Source organism: Chionomys nivalis, chromosome 14 (genome assembly GCF_950005125.1).
Source record: "Chionomys nivalis chromosome 14, mChiNiv1.1, whole genome shotgun sequence".
In the NCBI taxonomy this organism is placed as follows: Eukaryota; Metazoa; Chordata; class Mammalia; order Rodentia; family Cricetidae; genus Chionomys; species Chionomys nivalis.
The window spans coordinates 63,465,761-63,487,693 of record NC_080099.1 but is presented as its reverse complement, the minus strand read 5'-3'; the positions used below and the strand labels follow the sequence as shown (position 1 = coordinate 63,487,693).

The 21,933-nt window shown below is 38.8% G+C and overlaps 1 protein-coding gene across 1 annotated transcript; it reads left to right on the top strand.

Moving 5' to 3' along the window:
• Positions 1–9,972: 9,972 nt before the first annotated feature.
• On the top strand, positions 9,973–20,346 carry LOC130886545 (sperm motility kinase X-like). The gene is made up of 3 exons (XM_057788458.1): positions 9,973–9,979; positions 15,224–16,818; positions 20,317–20,346. Exons 1-3 carry the CDS (start codon positions 9,973–9,975, stop codon positions 20,344–20,346), a joined length of 1,632 nt encoding a protein of 543 aa, XP_057644441.1.
• The last annotated feature ends 1,587 nt before the right edge of the window (positions 20,347–21,933 follow it).

The window sequence follows — 21,933 nt, the reverse complement described above, 5'->3', positions numbered from 1 at the left end:
GTCAGGACTGGTTGCATCTATTCATTTCCCTACTCCACATTCCCTAGTTCTGAGAACACAGGTGTGTTCTGCCATATTTGTCTGATTTAAATATGCTTTTCAATCATAATATTAATACATAAATGGTTGATATTTCAATCCACTATCATAAACTAAGAATTACAAATATACACACAGGTACACAAAACAAACAAAACACCTAAACCTTGCTTTAATCCTATAGAGGAAACAGAAGGAGAACATTTGTCACCATAGTTTCACCCTCACCTTCTTCCACAAATATGGTGCTGCTTTGGTTTACATCATTTTAATCATTTTTTTAAAAAATTGTGGTTAAAATAAAATTACTACATTTCTCCATTCTTTTTCTTCCCTTGAAGCACCCCTACTACTTCTTTTTCACATTCATGCCCTCCCTTTTTACAAATTGTTATTGCATACACATGTGTATTTGTATAATAAGATGCATTCCTAAATATTACTAATCCATTCTGTATAAAGTTACTTGTGTGTATGCTTTCAAGACTGATCATTTTGCTGTATAAAGTTACTTGTGTGGATGCTTTCAAGAATGATCATTTTGCTCTTTCTAGGGGACAACCATCTTTCCTGTTCCAAGCTTTCCTCAGTTTGTTATACTTTTTTCGGCAGGGTTGAAGTCTTAGACTACTCAGTTTGGTGTATTCAGTGTTGTCATCCTTGTTCAGATCATGTTTAGACTGATGTCTAGTGTCTTGAGATCTTTATTGATTTTGGAAATCAGTCCTCTGTCAGATTCAAGGTTAGTGAAGATCTTTTCCCATCCTGCAGGCCACCATTTTGTACTATTGACAGTGTCATTTGCTGTAGACCTTTTCAGTTTAATGAAGTCCAGTTTATTAATTGTCTCTTTTAGTGTCTTTGCTGTTAGTATTCTATTCAGGAAGCTGTCTTCAGTGCCAATGGGTTCAAGGCTATTTCCCATTTTCTCTTCTCTTGAGTTCAGTGTATCTGGATTTATATTGAGGCCTTTGATCCACTTGGACTCAACCTAAGTTTGACTCTGAGATTCTATCTTAAACTTGTCAAAATGACTAAGATTAAAAAAAAATAAGTTATAGCTCATGCTGTAGAGGATGTGGAGCAAGGGTAATGCTCCTTCAGTGCTGGTGAGAGTACAAACTTGTACAGCCACTGTGAAAATCAATATGGTTTCTCAGAACATTGGGAATTGATTGTCTCAAGGTCCAGCTATACAATTCTTGGAAATATACCCCAAGGATATTCAATCATACCATAGGGACACTTGCTCAATTATGCTTATAGTAGCTTTATTTCTGATAGCCATAATCTAGAAACAACCTAGATATCCCTTTGCTGGAGAATGGATAAAGAAAATATGACAACGGTGTATTATTTAGCTGTTAAAAACAATGCTATGAGGAAATTTGAAGTCAAAAGAATGGAATTAGAAAAAAATTATCATGGGAAAGGTAAATCAGACTCCCCCCAAAATTTGGTTGCTAGCCCAATTGTCTTCAGAGAAGCTTCATCCAGTAACTGATGGAAACAAATGTAGAAATCCTCAGCCAAATATTAGGCTTAGCTTAAGGAATCCTTCTGAAAAGAAGGAGAAAGGATTGTCTAAGCTGGATGTGTTGGGATCATCATAAGAAAACCCACAGAATCAACTAACTTGGGCTCATAGTGACACACAGAGACAGAACTGACAGCAATGGAGTTGCATGGGGTTGATTTACTCCCTCTGCAAATATATGAGAGTTGTGTAGCTTGGTCTTATTGTGAGACTTTTGACAATGGAAGCACAGACTGTCTTTGGTTCTTGCTGAATTTTGGGACCCAAACCCTATTATTGGGTTGTCTTGCCCAGCTTTAATAAAAGGGGATGTGTGCAGTCTTACTGTAACTTGATGTGTCTTATTTTGTTGATAGCCATGGGACATTGGCCCTTTCCTGAATAGATTGGAGTGGAGGCAAAGGGGAGGGGTGTAAGGGATATAAGGAGAGGCAGAAGGGGAAATTGTAGGTAGAATATAAAATAAACAAATAAATAAATACATTTTAAAAATCAATAAAAGGGGGTGGTGCTTGGAAGATAGCTCAAGGAGTAAAAGTAATTAATGTTCTTTCAGAGGACCTGAGAAAGTGTCCCTCTTTTGGCCTTAAGGGGCACTCAGATGCACATATTCACCCCTATAAAACCAAAAATAAAAAATATGGAAAAGCAGCAGCAATTAATGAAAAATAGTAAACACAATTTAAAAATTAAAGTTTAAAGAAAACAAGAATTTCAAAATAAAGTATAATATCAAGATATTTTAGTAAAACATATTCTTAAAAATAAGTTTCAACAATAAAATATAAGGGATAGTCATAGAAAAAAGTGAAACTAAACTATTTTTCATTATAGACAATATGATTTCTCCTTAAGAATTCTGAAAGATCTAAATAAAGATATCTAATAATTTAGTTAAAAGAACAGTTTTAAACTGTGCAGGCAATTCATCATTCATGCTTATTAATAATATAATTAGTTGTGTGCAAGATATTGTGAAGTGCTTTTTTGTTTTGTGTCTTAGAAGTACTATGAGATAAAACTTTTGTCATTTTCACTTTAGAGATGAGAAAACTGAAGAATGCAGAAAATATGTGAGTTATCCAATGTCATAATGCTGGTAAGTTTCACAAAAGTAAGTGACACAAAACTGTATTAGCATTCCATTTCTCCTAAAAGCAAGGTTGAGTAGTTCAGAAAACTAGCTAAGAGATCGTGTGAGGAATGGAAGATCTCTCTGGGGTAGTCAGAAGATGGTAATGGAATACTTTTGATGTGAGGCAGAAGGTAAGATAAAGAACTGGCCAAAGCCATATCAGGGCTGACTGGAAAGGAAAGAAAAAGTCTAAAGGATTAATTAGAACAATGTATAATTGCATGTAAATGTGTGAACATTACAATGAAATTCTTTGTAGGTTGCCTTAAATTGATGAGATAAAAATAACCAAAGCAGGAGTAACATGATTAAAATACACAAAGAGTTTGACTTGTATAAACACATAATTAGGCTTTTTATTTGAAATATAGCATTAATCACAATTTGGGGGGTTAAGGCAAGATGACATGGCAGATATTGGACTTGCTAAATAAGCCTGGTGACAGGAGTTTGATTCTTTGAATCCATGTAAAGGGAAAAGGAGAGAACTGATCTGACATCTATCTATCTATCTATCTATCTATCTATCTATCTATCTATCTATCTATCTATCTATCTATCTATCTACCTACCTACCTATTTATCCATTCACACATATACATACATATACATACATCTTTAGGGTTAGGGTTAGGTTTTAGGGGTTAGGGTTAGGATAGGGTTAGGATCAACTGCAGCAGTTAGGTTAGGCCTCTCTGTCCGGGCAGTGACTACTATTGATGTCTGAGTAACAGATCCTAGCACCTTTCAATCAATCTCAGTCCACAGTGGAATAATACCTGCTCAGAGGCTTTGAGGTGTATTGGCTCCCATAATGGCAAGCAAGAACGACTAAGTGCAAGGAGACTGGAGGGATGTATTTGGGATGATGAAAATATTTCAAACCATGTCCACAATCATATTTTTGTAAAACCTCAAATATTAAACTTAGAATGAAAAGCTTTTATAGTGTGTATATGTGTGTGTTCTCTGACCTCCAATACCAAATATCATCTGTAAACACACACACACACACACAAATGATAAATAAAAAATAAAGAAGTTGAACAGAGACAAGATGGAGTAATTCCTCGAGTATCTTACGGTGGTTCATTCTCCTTTTTCATCATTATCACCTAGGAGATGTGTTTGTGAAACAGTAGTCTAGGTTTGGACAGAGATGCTCCTCTGTTGGAGATTGGAATGGGCAAAAACAAAAAGATCAATGTTGCAATCCTCCCACATTGGCGAGGAGACAGGTCAAGGAAGTGTTAAGGAGACAAAGATTATGTGTGTATTTCACACTTGGACAATTTAGAGGGCAAGAGGAAACTTAGGCTGCAAGGAGACAAAAGTCACTACTATAGTGGCGAGCAGTTTGATTTGCTGCTGAGACCTGAATGCCTTCTACACTCTCAAGATTACTTAAGGGCACGCTGAAGAGTCTTATGTTGGTAACTTTCCACCTTGTACTCATTTTAAGCGGCTTTTACTCTTTCCATCTTGAATCAAATCAGAAAGATAACCCTAAATAGAAGTATACTCCACAGGCCTAAGGATCCCAAATATTGTTTTTCTCAATGGTCAAACTAGGGACTCAAAAGTATACCTCCTCAGTATTTCAGTCATGGCAGAGAAGCTGAAATTTTGTGAACTGAATGGAATTCATAAGTAAACACGTTATAGTTTAGTGTCTACTGTTTTATCAATATTTGGATGAATTTTATTTTATAACAGATATTCATTAGTCTTATGGCTACAGATTTTTATAGAAACTTATAGATAAACCTCTGAAATAAATAATTTCTGTAAACTAGAATTTCTCAACAACACTATTTATGTTTTGGGAAAAATAAAATTTGCCTTTGGCATGGGAACTATCATGTTTACTACAGTACAATTATTTCAATATGCTACTCACTTGCACTCTTAGAGCTATGGCAATCAAAACTATCTTCAACACTTAGGTTCATTGATCACATTATATTATTATAGATTTGCAAATTTCTTTTGGACTAGTAATATTGTTACATTTTTTAAATATAGAAAGTTACTGTGAACACAGGCTATTCTCTAGTCTTTATTGAAGCATTTCTATTTAGTCATATTTTGATGTATGGATACTTTGTGCTGTAGTTGCCTTCAATCTTCACTAAAGTAAAAGCTATAACATGTTATAGCCTAAAGCAATAAACAAAATACTGTATTGCTTAGATATGTTGTCAGCTATACTTTCTACATTCATCCTAGTATAATCTTCAGTGTTTACATGCTAACAAAATCACCTAACAACAGGTTTAAAATATATTCAGTTTTTAAAGTGTCAAATGGCTGCAATTTAAAATACTGAGTGAAACCACTATTGTAGATATATTTGTTTTCAAGACAGAATATCATGGTGCTTAGGGTGCCTTTGAACTTTCTATGAGGCAGAGAACAATCCTCAACTCCAGATTACCTTGTCGCCACCTCCCAACTGCTGACACTGCACAACATGTCAGCACATCCAGTTTAACTAATGATGGAAATTGAATCTAGGGCATTTTGTGTGGCAGTGAGGCATGCTCCCACTGAACTACATCCCAAATCTAAAAAAGAACTTCTTGGCAATGGAATCAATTATCCACTACTAGAGGGCAATTTCTAGAATTCTAAGAAATGTTAAATTCAGTATTCAGTAAAAATCAACAATTGTACTCAAACATGAGAAAAACCTACTAGAAAGTGATTGTTAGCTGTGGATGTAAAATTAGAAAAACATGTGGGAGATCTTGTCTACTTCCCATTCACAAAGGCATCTATATATGTTTCTCTTAGGGTTTACATTGATACTGAGCTTCCCTAGGGTCATGGACTATAGGCTTGTTATCATTTGCTTTCCTGTTAATATCCATTTATGAGTGAGTACATACCATGTTCATCTTTCTGGATCTGGGTTACCTCATTCAGGATGTTTTTTTTTTCTAGTTCTATCCATTTGCACGCAAATTTCAAGATGTCATTTTTTGAGGGCACTGAGTAGTACTCCATTGTGTAAATGTACCACATTTTTTTAGTTCATTCTTCAGTTGAGGGACATCAAGGTTGTTTCCAGGTTCTGGCTATTATGAATAATGTTGCTGTGAATATAGCTGAACAAATGTCCTTGTAGTATGATTGAGCATCCTTTGGGTGTATGCCTAAGAATGGTATTGTTGGTTCCTGAGGTAGGTTAATTCCCAATTTTCTGAGAAAGTGCCATACTGATTTCCAGAGTGGTTGTACAAGTTTGCCTTCCCTCCAGCAATGAAGAAGTGTCCTCCCTTAGTCCACATCCTCTCCAGTATAACCTATCATCGGTGTTTATGATCTAAGGCATTCTGACTGGTGTAAAATGGTATCTTAAAGTCATTTTGATTTGCATTTACCTAATAGTTAAGGATGTTGAAGATGTTCTTAAGTGTCTTTCAGCCATTTGAGATTCTTCTGTTGAGAATTCTCTGTTTATATCTGTACCCCATTTTTAATTGAATTATTTGGAATTTTGATGTGTAATTTCTTGAATTCTTTATATATTTTGGAAATAAGTCCTCTTCTGTGGGGTTGGTGAAGATCTTTTCTCATTTAGTAGGCTGCCTACTATGTCCTTTGCTTTACAGAAAGCTTCTCAGCTTCAGGAGGTCCCATTTGTTTATCATTGTTCAGAGTGTCTGAGCTACTGGTATTGCATTTAGGAAGTAGTCTCCTTGGTCTATGCATTGAGTGAGAGAAGGAAGGGAGAAAGCAGAAGAGGAGGACAGAATAGGAAGGGTAAGGAGAACTTGAGGGAACAGGTTATTCGAGATGGGGGAAGGACAGATATGGAGAACAAAGAAAGAGATATTTTGATTGAGGGAGCCATTATTGGGCTACTAAGAAAGCCAGCACTATAGACATTCCCAGGATGACTCCAGCTAAGACCCTCAGCAATAATGGAGAGCGTGCATAGGTAGTGGAAACTTTATGAGGTAGATACTATTTAGGGTAACTTAGGTCACTGGAGAAATGTCCTTGAAGGAGTCGTAGTGATCTTAGCTGCCCATTTCTCTTTCCATTTTTTCCTTCTTGGCTATCATCAGGTGAACAGGTACTTTTGCAGTAAGCCCTAACTATGATGTATTACTCTCCGTAGTCATTTAGCAATAGTCCTGAGAAACCATAGGCTGAAACTTCTAAGACACTGAGGAAAAGTAAACATTAATTTCCTTTTAAGCTCATTATTTCAAATATTTTTGTCAGTAACATAAAGTAAATGTAATGATGAAACCAGATTTTTACTGGGAAATTCAGAAGATATTCTGATAGTAATTTAACAGTCACTTTTCTAAAGTAACTATCTTTGAGTAGCTACTGGAATCAAGACCATGGGCATGTTCAAGGACATCACAGCTAGATTACTGCTTGATTATCTACTTGACTGCAAGACTTACCTCATATACAGAAAGTAACATTACAGAGTATCACATGGCATTGTTCAAGGTCTGTAACACCAAACATATAAATTCTAAAAAGTAAACAATTGGTTAACTCATAAGGGCCATTTACAGATTGAAGTATTCTTGGAAGATCTTGTAATTAAAATATTACTGTATCTTTATTTATCAACAACAGTATATTTTTGCACCATCCCAAGCATTGCACAAATTTACTCTAAAACCAGACATTGTATCCCAGCATGACATAGGAAAAATGTGGACATCTAGGTTACATGAATAGTTCTTGATTTAATATACATGATTGATTCTGTCTGCTTTTAGCCTATATAACTCAATCCACTATATGTTTGGCAAAATACTTATCATAGAAAAACCTTAATCAAATATATATATATATATATGTATATATATGTGTGTGTGTATATATATATATATATAACACATATATAATATATATAGAAAAACTTAATCAAATATATATATGATATTGAGACTGGGTATTCTGGTCAAAGTCTTCTGAATAGTTCTTGGTCTGGTGATTTATTTGTTGACGGCTTTTGTTAGGGACAGGAAGGATGGAAAATAGTATATGATAGACTTATGAAAAGTAGCAAGGATATGGTCCAACAGGAAACTCACTTAGTCTCCTATAAGAAGGTCTTTTAAGTTCAAATTATGAAGCAAAATAGTTATACCTTGAGAAGAAGCAGATTGTATTTCAGACTCTTAGTTAATCATTATCAAACTTGAGGTGTAGGATAATATTCCTTGAGATTCTATTTGGCTGAGAACAATTATATGGATACAAGCTATCTTGTTTGTTATCTGCCACCATGAACAAAGGTGTAAGACTTTAGTCAGGAGGGCCTGGCCCAGTCACAACAGTTCCACCAAATATCTACACATAGTTACTTCATTTGTTGCTTCCAAATGCTATGTTCTATTTTTAATATTTTGAATTAGGAAATATGAACTGATGAATTTTTTGTTTTTGTGTATTTGGTTACCTGTAATCAAACCTTCCCTATTAAAACATAGATACAATTTTATATATCAATATTTTATATAACTTTGCATGGATACAAATAAGGCCAGTTTAATTGAAACCTAGATACTGAATTTACAGCATTTTGCCTGATATCTTTAGGAATATGTGCTTATATAAGGTCCTTGATTTAACAGCATTTTCAGGGAAATATTTTAGAAATAATCAACAGTAATTTGTATTGCATACTAAGACTACTACTGACTTTTAGAATAAAAGATGCGTTTATGAAAATAAGCACAATGCCATTTTTAGCTAAGAAACTTCCAAATTAGTGACTTTATAACAGAAATTATAGTCAGTTGTTTACATTTGTTTATTGCCTCTTACATACATGACATAGCATTTGGTAATTTTGAGAAAGAAATACAGAAAGCAGATACTTTCTGGAGTTTTGTTCTAACTTAAAGAGCAAGACAATGAAAAAAACCAAGCTAGTTTTAGAAGGTAGTAAGCGCTATAAAGATACAAGAGTAAGAAGCTGAAGGCTAGCAGATGATGTGTGTGAACAGAGGAAAGTTTTATTTTTTTTATTTTTTTATTTTATTTTATTTTATTTTATTTTCGAGACAGAGTTTCTCCATAGCTTTCGGTTCCTGTCCTGGAACTAGCTCTTCTAGACCAGGCTGGTCTTGAACTCACAGAGATCCACCTGCCTCTGCCTCCCGAGTGCTGGGATTAAAGGCGTGTGCCACCACTGCCCGGCCCAGAGGAAGGTTTTAAATTAAGGGAGCTGAAGAAGGCTTTCTGAGAATTTGCAAACAAAAGAGAAATCCAGCTGCTACCAGCAAGCAAACAGCACAGAGACAGAACAAGCTTAAGAAGTTGATGAAGATGTATCACTCAAAGCGTTTTAATAAACATACCAGTAGTTTCCCTGTAATGAAGTTGAAACCATTGCCAACTGTAGGGTGAACAAAGATTCTACACTGCTGGCAGTTGTCCATGATATCCTGTCACTAGTGAAAAGATGACTGGGAGCTATATGCAAAGGTTTGATATATCCATAATGAAATGAATTGCCATTATTTCACTGTATATTTCTAGGTACAATTATATCATCACTATTACTTAGTAAGGATGAGATGAGGGTATCCTCTTTTTTTTTTTTACTTCTTATTTCTCTTTTCAGGCATGAACTAAAACTTTAGTCCTGCATCTCCTCACACTTCCTGCTCACTGTTGTTTGTGCTCTACCTGGTGAAGCTACTTGTAGACTTTCTTGGCATTTGACACAAAAACATAATTTCCATTTTTCTGCTTGCATTTCCTCTGGGCAGTTTCTAAGAGCTTGACTTGCCTACATTGCTTCTCTCCAGCTAGCTCTTTTTGTTCAAATTCAAATAAGATTGTCCTTTAATTTCCTTAAGAGTTAATTTTTATATTATTTTATCTATAAGACTAAGAACCTGCAAGAGGGGCCTTGTGCATTCTGGGGAAGATATTAAGATAGTATTGACAAACCAACACTAGGAACACATTGTAGCAGAAGGAGAATTACAATAGGATGTCAGAAATCTGAATTCTCATCCTAGAAGACGATAGAAAAACAGGAAATTGTGAGGATATGAGTGAAGAGATGAGCCCCCTCATGACAGAATCTAGTCGAATCTAACAGCAGAGAAGTAAGAACTTAAGCAAAACTAAAATTGCCTATGGTCTTTATCAGTTTTGTAGGAGTTTCATGCAATTGACAAGGAAAGGACATGTATTAAACTTTGTGCAACATTAATGGATTCTGATTTTATTATTAAAAAATCCACTAGACACACACCAGATCATGATGCGAGGTACCGCTACATTTCCTATTGCTTACAAACAAAGCCTTACAAATAGGACTCGGTGTCATATTTTACAAGGTCTTCCCAACCTTACAGCCACAAACACCACATCCACAGTTTGGTTCCAGGTGCCGTTAAGAATCCCCTCTTCTATAGCCACTGACACACATACATGGGTGGTGAAAGGTCATGTGAGGTACTCCCTCCCTAACTTCTGAAGCACCGATAAACACACATACACCCACCCCTACATGCATGCAGAATTTTAAGAGAGCCTGGCTTTTTATTTCAGATTATTATTTCTTTGAAGACAGGATTTCCTGTGGTCCTGTTGATGCTGCATTTTTGTGTGATCACAATAAAACAGTGCACAAATATAGCCTGATGACCCTTTCACTAAGGACAGGCCAAAAAAGACTAAACATAATCCCACTTTCAGAAACCAAGTCCATTTTCACAACTGAAAGGCGATCCTGGAAAGGAAGTGTGAGGGTGACGCTGACTCGCTGGGATGTCCCTACACAAACGAAACAAAGAAACAAAGCCTTCTGCTCTAATCCTGTTCTCACAGGACCCCATGTACAGTCAAAGTGTGTTACCAAGCATTCTCGTGCAGACGCGAGTCCTGTGATTTCAACCTGACCAATGAGAGAGTCCTGATTGTCTATCCAATCTGATTGTCTCAGTTCTGTACATGTCACCAATCAGGTCTCAGACTAGGATGCACAGCACAGCGCGAGTTGGGTTGTAAGAGACAGTGTCAGTCCTGTGAGGCTGAAGGCAGAGCTTTCACTTCAAAGACACCAGTGGCAGAGGCTGCGCGCACAGACAGTGAATGAAGCAGCGAATTTGGAGGAAGCAGGCGTTTTGCATCTACTCAAACAACACCCGGTACAGGCTGATTGATTGCTGTCTTCCAAGCATAGTTTGCTTTCATGGGACCCTCACTCTTCTGTTTGTCAAAACAACTTTGGAGTGGGGATTTGCCACTGGTCCTTGTTCCTACTGGTTGACTCATGAGGATGCCAAGCCGTGATTCTGAGCTACCTGGGACTCTGTTCATCACTCTTTTGTCTAAAGAGTCTGTGCTAGCTGAGACACCCAGGTCCCAAGACCGTGGACTACCCCAGGTTGACTACTATCCTATTCTCTGTCCTCAGTGGCATGTTTTGGGTTCCCTCAAAATTTACATTTTGCTTCTGTCATGTCAAAAATAGCAAAGTCATTTCCATTTACATTGTTTGCTAAAAAATGATTAAATTTGATTGTTGGAGCTATTGGCATTTTATCTATCCACTTCATATGTTTTATTTGTCACCTTTTATGTTACAATTGTTCTTCTGTTCTTCAGTAATGAACTAAACTTGAGCATGAACATGGCCAGTTTCATGTGCTGTTGAACTTGCTGGAAAACTTCAAGAACTTTTAATAAGGAGTCTCATATCAAAGTACATAGACTTTTGGTTTATATTTTCTGTTTATTTTACATTTAGTGTTATTTTATACTATTTAATTAGTTAGCTACATGTGTATTTATCTGTCTGTGGCACACACACACACACTTATAAAAGTCCAAGGAATACTTTGTGGATGGAAGTCAGTGTATGGTTTCCAACATGTGGGATCAAGGGAAGAAAGCTTAAATCACCTGGTCTTGTAGCAGGCTCTTGTAGGCTATGTAGAACATGTCAGAAAGTGTCTCTTTCCTTCCCCTATATTGAATAGTTGGATAAATATTAGTGTTAATTCTTTTTGAAAGTCAGGTAGAATCCATACGTAAATGCATTTATACTAGTCCTTTATTTTCTTGATATTTCATCATTGAAAGTCTTCTATATAATATATTTTGATCATTTTCCCTCTTGCCCATTTCCTCCAAGACCCTCTCCTATCTTCTGATATCATCTGTTATTACAGTGTTATACTCTTATTAAAAAAAGAAAAATTAAAATAAGTAATGAAGACCTATAAAATGTCCTCACAATAGAACAATGAGTCAAATAATCTACCATGTTTCTATTGACTTGATTTTGTGTTTGTCAATGATTCAGGGCAAGGTTCCTACCAGGAGTGGTTAAGTTACCCAATGAGAGTCCATTGGAGGAAAATGATTCTTTTTTCCATCTGGAAACAAATGCTGATGCTTTTTTGGTTGGGGATGGAACCCTTTTTCCACTTACCATTTTCAATGACAAAACACCCATCTGACTTGAACCTTTGTGTGCTTGTGTGTTGCTGCAGTCTCTGTCAGTTCTTGTGTTCATTTAGTTTCCTTGTTTTCTTAAATCTCCTATTACCTCTGGCCCTTAGTATCTTTCTGCTGTGTCTTCTGCCTATCTCCCTGAAACCTGAGGGAAGTTTTTCATAAAGCCTTTAAATTGGGTCTGAGTATTACAAAACCTTATACTCCCTCTACAGTGCTGTGAGTCTCAGGGTTAGGTACTGCTCAGGCAAGAATTCAGTTCACTGCTGTGAGCGGTTTGAGACATTGATCTCTTTGTGTAGCAGTCCATCATGAAGAATCATTCTGTTCACTGTGTTCTTGACGCAGAATAATAATAGCAGGTTTTCCCATAGCGCATGACCTATCCACTCAGTGTCTTGTCCACCTGAGAAGAGCAAGTAATGATGTCCATCTCCTGGAGCGGCCTTAAATCCAATCAGAAAGCGGATGGTTACTACCATAGTTACTACCATTGTACTTATGTCAGTATAGCAACAGTTCATTGTGTAAGTTGGTCACTGTAGTCCTCATGTTTGCAGCTGGGGGATGTTGATCATTATCTTCTCCCTTAGTAGAATGCAGAGTACATTTCTATATCATACATGTTAGTCAGTAGTGGGGAGGCTTCTAACAGTTGAAGCACCAGCTCAACTGCTCAATGATGCCTGAGATACATGACAATAACAATAACATGGGATGATAGGAATAGTCTTGGCAGTAGATGTGAGCAATGTCATTTTCTTGGAGCCCATTTTTTGCTATTTTCATAGCAGAACAATAGAACCCAATTATGTCACTGGAAGCAAGCGTTTTCCTTGCAATTTTTTTCAAAGAATATTGAACTATATAGGTTTATATATGCTATCTTTTGAGTTCTGAGAGGTTACATGCGTTTATAAGTTTACCATTTGCTCCAATTTCACAATTCATGGGAGCATAGATTTTCAAAACATTTTCAAATGAAGGATCAGATCACCAGGGTAGTTAGGGACACCTTAGACGTCAGGGCCTCAAAATCAGTATACTGATACTCATAGGGACTCTGAGAGATCATGGAGCCTCTCGGGGGAGGTCTTACCTAGATCCTGCGCATATATGTTGTTTCTGAGTAGCTTGATGTTATTGTGGAATTACGAAGGGTGTGTGGGGAACAGGGGAATTGGTTGCTGATACTTTTGCCTACTTATGCTACCATTTCCTCCTTTTGGGTTTCCGTGTTCGGCCTTGATATGATATCATGTACACAGATTTATAGAAGTATATTATGCTCTGTTTGGTTGATGTCCCTGGGAGGTCTGTTACTTTCTGAGGGGAGATCCAGGGAGGGTAACTGTGTGGAAGAGGCAGGAGAGCCTGGGCCAGGGGAGAGAGAGAAAACTCTAGTTGCAGTATAATATATGAGAGAAGAATGAAAAGTTCACTTGACTATGAAATACTAGAAAGATAAAAGTACTAAGACACCTGAGGAATTTTATTAAGAAATGTGTTGACATTATTGACTCCTAAATATACTTTTTGTTATATCTGCACATAGAGAACATTGAAACCTTGGGACATGGGCTTCATTTTTAAGTTATCAGGAAACATTATATTTGTTACACCTGCCCTCAAAGTAACATTGTCAAATCTTAAGAGAAGATAAGAAGTATAAAATAATGTAAATTGAATAATCATGTATGAATTCATCTAAATTATGGAATGTGTAAAAATTCAAAATTCAAAACCAGTTGTAAGTGTACAAATAATTTAAATTATATTAATGAAACCATTGATTTGTGAAAAATGTTTAAGCAAGTGACCTTTTATGAAAGCAAGTGACCAATTTTCATTAAAGTGTTGATAAGCATGATATCATTATATTCACCAAACTATCTCAAAGTAAAATATATAATTTGGGAACAGGAAAAATAGATAAATTTGATGGCATAGACTGCTAAAAGATGGTAATGTAAATTCTTTTCTTAGAAATGGAATTCCTTTCTCTCAGCCTAGGACAGCATCTGCAAATTGTGCATTATTCTTTTTATTCCTTTGATTTCGTTATTTCTTGATTTTCCCTTATGATTCGTACTCTATAATCTCACTAAGCATGTTTCCCAAGTGATGATGATTCAATGAATTCCATTGTTTAGGTTGTTGAGAACTTAACAAAGATAAAGAAGCAAAATTTTTCTCCAAAAGTGATGAAGAAGTGGTTTGGTTTGCATAGAATTATTTTTATTAATTTTTTATTACTTTATAATTAATACCATTAAAATTTTCTGCTTCCTCCCCTCCTCCCACTTCCCTCCCACTCTCCTCTACACCCTCCCCCCTTCAGTCCTGAGAGAGAGCAATGTACCCTACCCTGTGGGAAGTCCAAGGCCCTCCCTCCTCCCTCCAGGCTTGGAAAGGTATGCATACAAATAGAATAGGATCCCAAAAAGCCAATACATGCAGTAGAAACAAATCCCAGTGCCATTATCATTGACTTCTTAGTCTGCCTCAATTGTCAGTCACATTCAGAGGTATCCAGTTTGATCCCATGTTCATTCAGTCCCAGTCCAGCTGAATTTGGTGAGCTCCCATTAGCTCAGGCACACTGTCTTCAGGAATGTTTACAGAATAGACAGGATATCATCTTCCTACCAAAATAAAACCCCATGTTAGCTGCCAGAAATGTCTTCCAAATGATCCTTTAGAAATAGTCATATATGCTGTAAGAGCATCACAGCTTGGCTAAAGATTTAAACTAGAGTTTCTCTTATTTAATCACATTTGGTAAGGTTGCATCTCTTTTGTTTGATCTTTTTACTAATCAAGCAACTATGCCATTGCAATATTGATTATTGTCTATTTAATTAGATTTAGCTCTCATCAGGAGTATGTTTCCCAGAATTTCTTTGGATTTTAATTTATTCTTGTTGTCTGTGACCCAGGAGTTCATTGTAAGTTTCTTAACATCTGTCGCACTTGTCCACATAGAGACAGAAAGCTGAATACTCTCCCCTTTGACTTATTTCTCATTGTTCATTATCTGAATTCCGCAGTTGGCATTGGCATGGAAATTATCAAGAACCTTACTATCAGGAGCAGAGAGGAGGAGACCATGCAGCTGGACCTGAATGCCAGCACCTATGAAGAGGAGACCCTTACAGATCACTATGCCCTACTCAATAACCTAGGCAAAGGTGCCTTTGCTGAGGTGAAGCTGGCTTGCCACCTCCTCACAAATATGAAAGTCGCAGTTAAAATCCTTGCGAATGGTGAGGAGAGTGACGGTAATAATAGGAAAGAACTCAACATCATGAAAGAGCTGGACCACCCGTACATAATAAAACTCTTCCACATCATTGACAGCAAAGACCACACCTATATGGTGTTGGAGTTTGCTGCTCATGGTGCTCTGGTCACGCTCATTGAGGAGGGTGGCCCTCTTCAGGAGACACAGGCCCAACACATCTTCTGTCAGACTGTGTGTGCAGTGCACTACTGCCACGACATCGCCCACAGGGACATCAAGCTAGATAACATCCTGCTTGATGGCAAAGGAAACATCAAACTGTGTTTCTTTGGCATGGCCATCAGAGTCAGCTCTGGGCAGATGTGCAAGGGATTCTGTGGCACGATTGAATACTGTGCTCCAGAGCTATTCAATAACACCGATTATGATGCAAGGGCAGTTGACATCTGGAGCATGGCAGTGGTTTTATATGCAATGGTGACAGCGAGGTTCCCATTCAAAGGAAGAACCTATCCAGACATGAAGGAGGAGATGCTGAATCCCATATACTATATTCCTTACACACTCTCTCAAAATGTTTTGCTTGTGCACCTCATTGTGCGCTCATTCACTGTGAACCCTGAGCAGAGGCACATGATATGTGACATAAAGCAGCACCAGTGGATCAAAGACAGGGATGAATTTTGGAAACTCCCATCATCCTCAGAGACATTCTCTAACAAACCAAATTCCAGCATTGTGCTGGCTATGTGGCGTTTGGGCTACCATCCCCAGGCTATTAGTGATTGTCTATGTGAGAAAAAATTCAATAACATCATGGCCACCTACCTAATTTTAAACCACGAGTCACCCCAGGACCACACTAAATCTTCCACTAATTCCTTGCAGGCGTGTGTCACTGTGTCATCAACAGATGCTCTCAAGTCCCTTCCTCCTAAGAGGACAATGAGTGAGCCTGCCTTTCCCACCTTCGCCCTGCTGGCTGAACATCAGGGGCATGATGGGAAATGTTCAAACAAGCAAGGGAGCAGAAGCCTGAGCATGCCTGCCACCTTGTGTTGCCTGCTGAAGGAGGGCAACCCTCCCTACTCAGTACCCACGTGTGCTCCTGAGGTTACTCCTCTCCTGAGCAGAAGTTTGGCAGTAAGTAGCATGGTTTGCAATGAATGGTCCTCAAGATGCTCCTCCTCTGACTGCATTTCTTCTGCAGAGTATTTGTCCTGTGAGGCACCCCAGGAAGTGAGCACCCCGAAAAATAGCTCAGATGCTCAGAGTACACCCTCTGTAAGGAAGGAAAGAGAGACACCTCAGGGTATGGCTACCATTGAAATCCTTGGATCTCAGAGATCTTCCCTTCAGACAACATCCAAGAACAACTTAAACAGTGTCCTTCCCAAAGATGTAAGTGCAGGCTCTGCCAGCAGTCTGTCCAAAGGCTGGAAAAGGGTTAAGAAGAGAATTGGGAATTGTGTGAGATTTCTGTGCTGCTGTCTGCCACTCTCAAGAAAAAGCTATGTTTCTCAGGAGGAAGAGGCACCACTGGAAGGAGAGAGCATTGCAGGTGCACACACACCGCTAAATGGGGTGCCCAAGATGCACGTCAGTGTTTATTAATCTACATGTTTTCTAATGTCCTTTGCGACCATCACATGAAAATTAGGGTAGATAAATTATGAAATCTTATTTCAAAAGCAACTCTCCACAGCACCACCACCACCATTAAAATGAAATGCTTTAGCCGAAGGTGGACAGCTGAGGATGAGAGGCATTGGCTGCAGAGGCACCAGAAGTTGTGTTGACTAAAGGAAGAAAGAATGATAGAGAATCAATGGCTTTGAGTGAAGAAAAATGTAAAGTTCAGGAAAGATTGTGAGAAGAGGATCCACTTGAAAATGGATGATCCAGAAGGATATAAGAGTCAAGAATCCAAAGTATATATTTCAAAATTCTTAAGACTGTGCCTTCCAAGCTGGGCGGTAGTGGCATACACCTTTAATCCTAGCACTCGGGAAGTAGAGGCAGGCAGATCTCTTTGAGTTTGAGGCAAGCTTGGTCTACAAGAGCTAGTTCCAGGACAGGCTCCAAGGCTACAGGAGAAACCCTGTCTCAAAAAAAAAAAAAATCCAAAAAAAGAGACTGTGCCTTCCATATGTCACTTTGGTTTTACATAATCAGGCTCTGTAGAGGTTGAGACCTATAGGGGGAATATTCTGTGTGTGAATGAGATAGCCAAATTGGGAGCCAAGCATGAAGTCCAGATGGCACAGTGTCCAGTAACCCAGCAGCGAAGTCCCTCACAAGACGTGGTAAGCCATCATAGACACAAGGCTTTTCCACAGAAAACCATAGTTAACGGGAGGTATGTCCAATGGCTGGCCTTCCATAGCATCCTTCTCTGAGTAGAGCCTTCTGACAAAATTTACCCCAAATCTGCCCATGAATCAGAAGCCCCAATGGACCAGTCTTCATGAATATACCACAGGACTATTCTTTCATCTGTCCTTTCCTTCAAGGTCAGGTCCAATGGAGATGTTTTCTCACATTGGACAGAGGTGAATCTCCTCCTCCCTTGCCCCCCTCCCTACTGATATGTTTGTAGACTGCCTTTATCCATTTTCCTCTTTCATGGGAGACACTCCAAGTGAATGCTGACTCAGTCTTGCTCCTGGTGAAAGGGCCCTTACTATGGGAGTGCTTGTCAGAACCATATTTCTCTCCCAACAGGAAAATGACAGCAAATAGGAATAAAATGGGTATCACTGTGGAGGAAATACTGGGATGTTGCTCCAGCTTACAAGGCGGGTATTGCTTGGTTTTCCTGGAACACAGCAGACACATGACTAGTCCATGGTCTTGGAACTATATTTTGTTTTGATCTTACATCAGGGATCAACCTGGAAAGAACCCTGTGACCATAGATTTGAAACATTCAGCCAGGATCCTCCTACAAAAGTTGTATTGATGCTGTCATGGACAACCTCCATGAAGATCACTGCTCTCTGCAATGAAGAGTATTCACTCAGCAGGAACTAAATGCCAGGGATCATCTGGCTGAAGACAGTGCTGAGACCACTAACTTTTGTATCATGTATGAGGGATGTTTCTGTGATCTTGTTTATATTGACAGTGGTCAACAGAAAAATAAGCACAAGACTGCGAAAGCCAGCGTTTTCCAACTCCAAGGAACTTGGTCATTGAGCTCATAATGCAGAGGGAGAAAGGTAAGGGGAGAGACAACAGAGACATGGATTCAGATTGATCTTTAGAAAAAGTATGGTAAATAGCACATCTCTCCCTCTCTTTCTCTCTCTCCCCTACCTGTTTTGGAGGAACAGTATATGTACAAAGGGTGAACATCTTCTTGCACATCTATGGAAGGAAGTCACTGTGAAGAGGCGAGATGCTTCTTCTGTAATAGACTGAGGAACAATGAGAACGAGGGTGCACACAACCTTTCCAGGAAAACCAGCTGAGAGTCAGAGGCTTCCTTGCTTTTGTCGCCATACTTGTTCTACATCAGTGGGTGATTACTAAGGCAAGTACCATTTGTGACGTACTTTATTAAATGCAGTGCCTGGGAAAGGGAGACTTGGGTGCTGGGGCCAGGTCAGTGAAACCCAGGGCAAAAATCTCATTAGAATCATTGCTCAAGACTCAGATAAAGTTATCTACAAAGACAAATCTCAGTATGAAAAGATGGTGTTTATTTCTTTTTATTTTGACATTTGCCTTGGGACTGATGGGGACTTTGATTGTCCCAGTTACTAAAGGCAATTTGCTGTCATTAGACTTTTCCCTGAGAGAACAGATGTCAGCTGAGCTTCAGACCACCACATCTATCACTTCCCTCCTTTATTGCCCGTCTGTGGGGGGAAGAAAGGCAGGAGCAGTCACTACCAGCTACTTGTAGGAGGAACTTCACACACATCATCACCAAACTGCCTACAGGCATCCTCCTCACAGAATACAAAGCTAAGTCCTTAGATGCTCTTTTGGACTAAAATGTTTGGCTAGCATAATGCTTAAAGTACACCCACTGGCCACTTGACACAGCCATGATGAGCAGTTTGTTACTGGTGGGTCACATGGAGTTCTAAAAGTCAACTCTGGATGTCTTTTCGGTCAACCTTTCTCTCCTATTATCTGCAGGTTCTTTGGACACCATTTTTTGTGGAAGCTCATTTTCTCCGAGTATGTATCCTGTCTAATGTAGACAAGAGGAAGTGAAATGGGGTGCAGGAATCAGAGTGCCTATGTTTAGACAAGTTGGTGGGAAAATTATTTTCCTCCTTTGTTTCCAGAGCCTGATACCTGAACAGTAGCAGAGCTGCCATGAGAAAGCATTCCCTGCCTTCTGACGTCCCTGAAGAGATCCTAGTAAAGTTGGTTTAGGGAAGGTCATATTGGAAGGCAATGAGCATTATACCTGTCTCTTTAGTCCCTGAATTCCAAAAAAGGAAACCTGCCATTATCTACCAAGACCACAGGTCTTGGGCTTGTGGACATGGAACTCTCAGCCAGTTTCTTCATTGATATACAATATTTCTTCTCTTGTAGGTGCCTGGACACATCCTGAGTCATGTCCCCAGAAGATTCCTAATCTGAGGACCTGCACACTCAGCTCTGGTGTCAGTGATGTAAAAGGTCATCTCCAAGTTCGGGAAAGCTCAGAAGTTCTACACAGCTTCAGGAGGACATTCTGTGCAGGGCAGTGAGATGGCTCATGTTCCAGCATCCAGCTTTAGAACCTGCTCCAATTGTCATCAAGATCTGAGGATAACAAAAGAATCCCCATTTGAAAGCCTCCCAAAGTATGTGTTACTTTTGAAACTTCACCACACTTTGTTGCTGTGTGTATTTTGACAATGAAAATGTCACCTCTGCTTTCTTTCTTCATAGGTGATCCTGGAAACCTACCTGAACCGATAAAGAACTTGCCTCTGTCGAGCCTTGGGAAGGGAATGTGCATCTCTGCATTGAAAAGGACAGTGTCCATGGTCCATTGCCCCTGCCACCAATCACATGAACATGGTGCACTTGATGTCATCCACTTGTCCTGTTTCTCACTGGTTTTGGATAAAGACAATGTACACACAAACAAATACTGAAGTACCCAAGCAGATTTCCAGCTAGATTTACACTGATTAGCAAATAGAGCATTTTTTGAGAGGAATCCAAAAAAAAAAATAAAGTCTGAGACATCCCTGTTTCTCCACTGTCATCACTGTTGTTAAACTGAAAGATTTCTTATTGGATAGACTCAGAAAAATGCCTATCCGTTATGCAAACACCAAAGGTAACATCCAACTGGGACTAATACTTGAAGTGATGTCAGAGGGCAGAAGCAATTCCTCCAGACCCTGCACGTCTGGTTCCAGCCCTTCACACAAAGTCTAACAGATCCCCAATGTTGGACAGGGAAGAAATAGATAATAAACCATTGGATTCAAACACAAATCCCAGCAACAGACTCACCTACATCATATCAGCTGATTTTTGTCTACGGCACCCTTGGATATCAAGGCAGAGAAAATGATCTGTCCACAATGATCTGTAGGGCAAGGATATAAAAGCAAGCAATAGAGAACCCATCAGAAAACTGAACACAATCTCAAATACTACAACTGAGCCTTAATACAAACACTACAGAATTCATGTATGAGATACGAAAGATTCCTACATAAGTTTTCAGCCTCTTAACGAAGAAAATAGAACCAGGTCAAAGAAGATAAAATGTGGCCACATAATCTTTAATGTAATTAATCAAGAAAATACAAAAGCTGAAGAATTGCTGTACGGGACTTCTAGACTAGGACTTCTTGAAGAAACCTGAACCCTGTCACAAACCAGCAGACAACAAATATCTGTTCTAAGACAAGATCGTGGTTCTGTGCTAAGAAGCAGGAAGGAGTGTCCAGCTGTCGAGCAAATGTGTTCTCCTCACCACTCTTAAACCTGTGTCATCCTTAAGTTTGCTGTATGAATATATGATAAAGAAGCAGAAAGAACACTATTCAAAGCTGGAGGCTCCCTTAGAACTCTGACAGAAAACTTTGCAATTAACTTGCAAATATCTCAGCCCAGGAGAAGAGTGATTCTGAGGATAGAAAAGCTATAGGACTTGCTTTAGCTGATGAGCCTCCTTCCTGCTGCTGCTGGAGCCCAGAGAGCCTAGCGCTGCACACTCCCCAGCACTGCTCCACTCTCAATGCTAGATGTCAACCCAAGCAAAACACACCCTTTCCTCTTGCTGCCCCACAGCGAATACATGGAGCCAGGCTGTGCTGGACACACCACTCATGCCAAAACTGTTAGGTGTTAGACCCTGATGGACATCTGCAGCCCACAAACTGCATGTCCATTTAGATATCAGCCATTTCCTGTTTATTTTCTCTACCCACACACTCATATATTGTCATCCATATACATTACTAGGTATCAGTTCAGGACATTCCTTCCTCTACTCACACACTTTAGGGGTAAAGATCCTACACAAATGTCCCTTCCCAGCTGTGG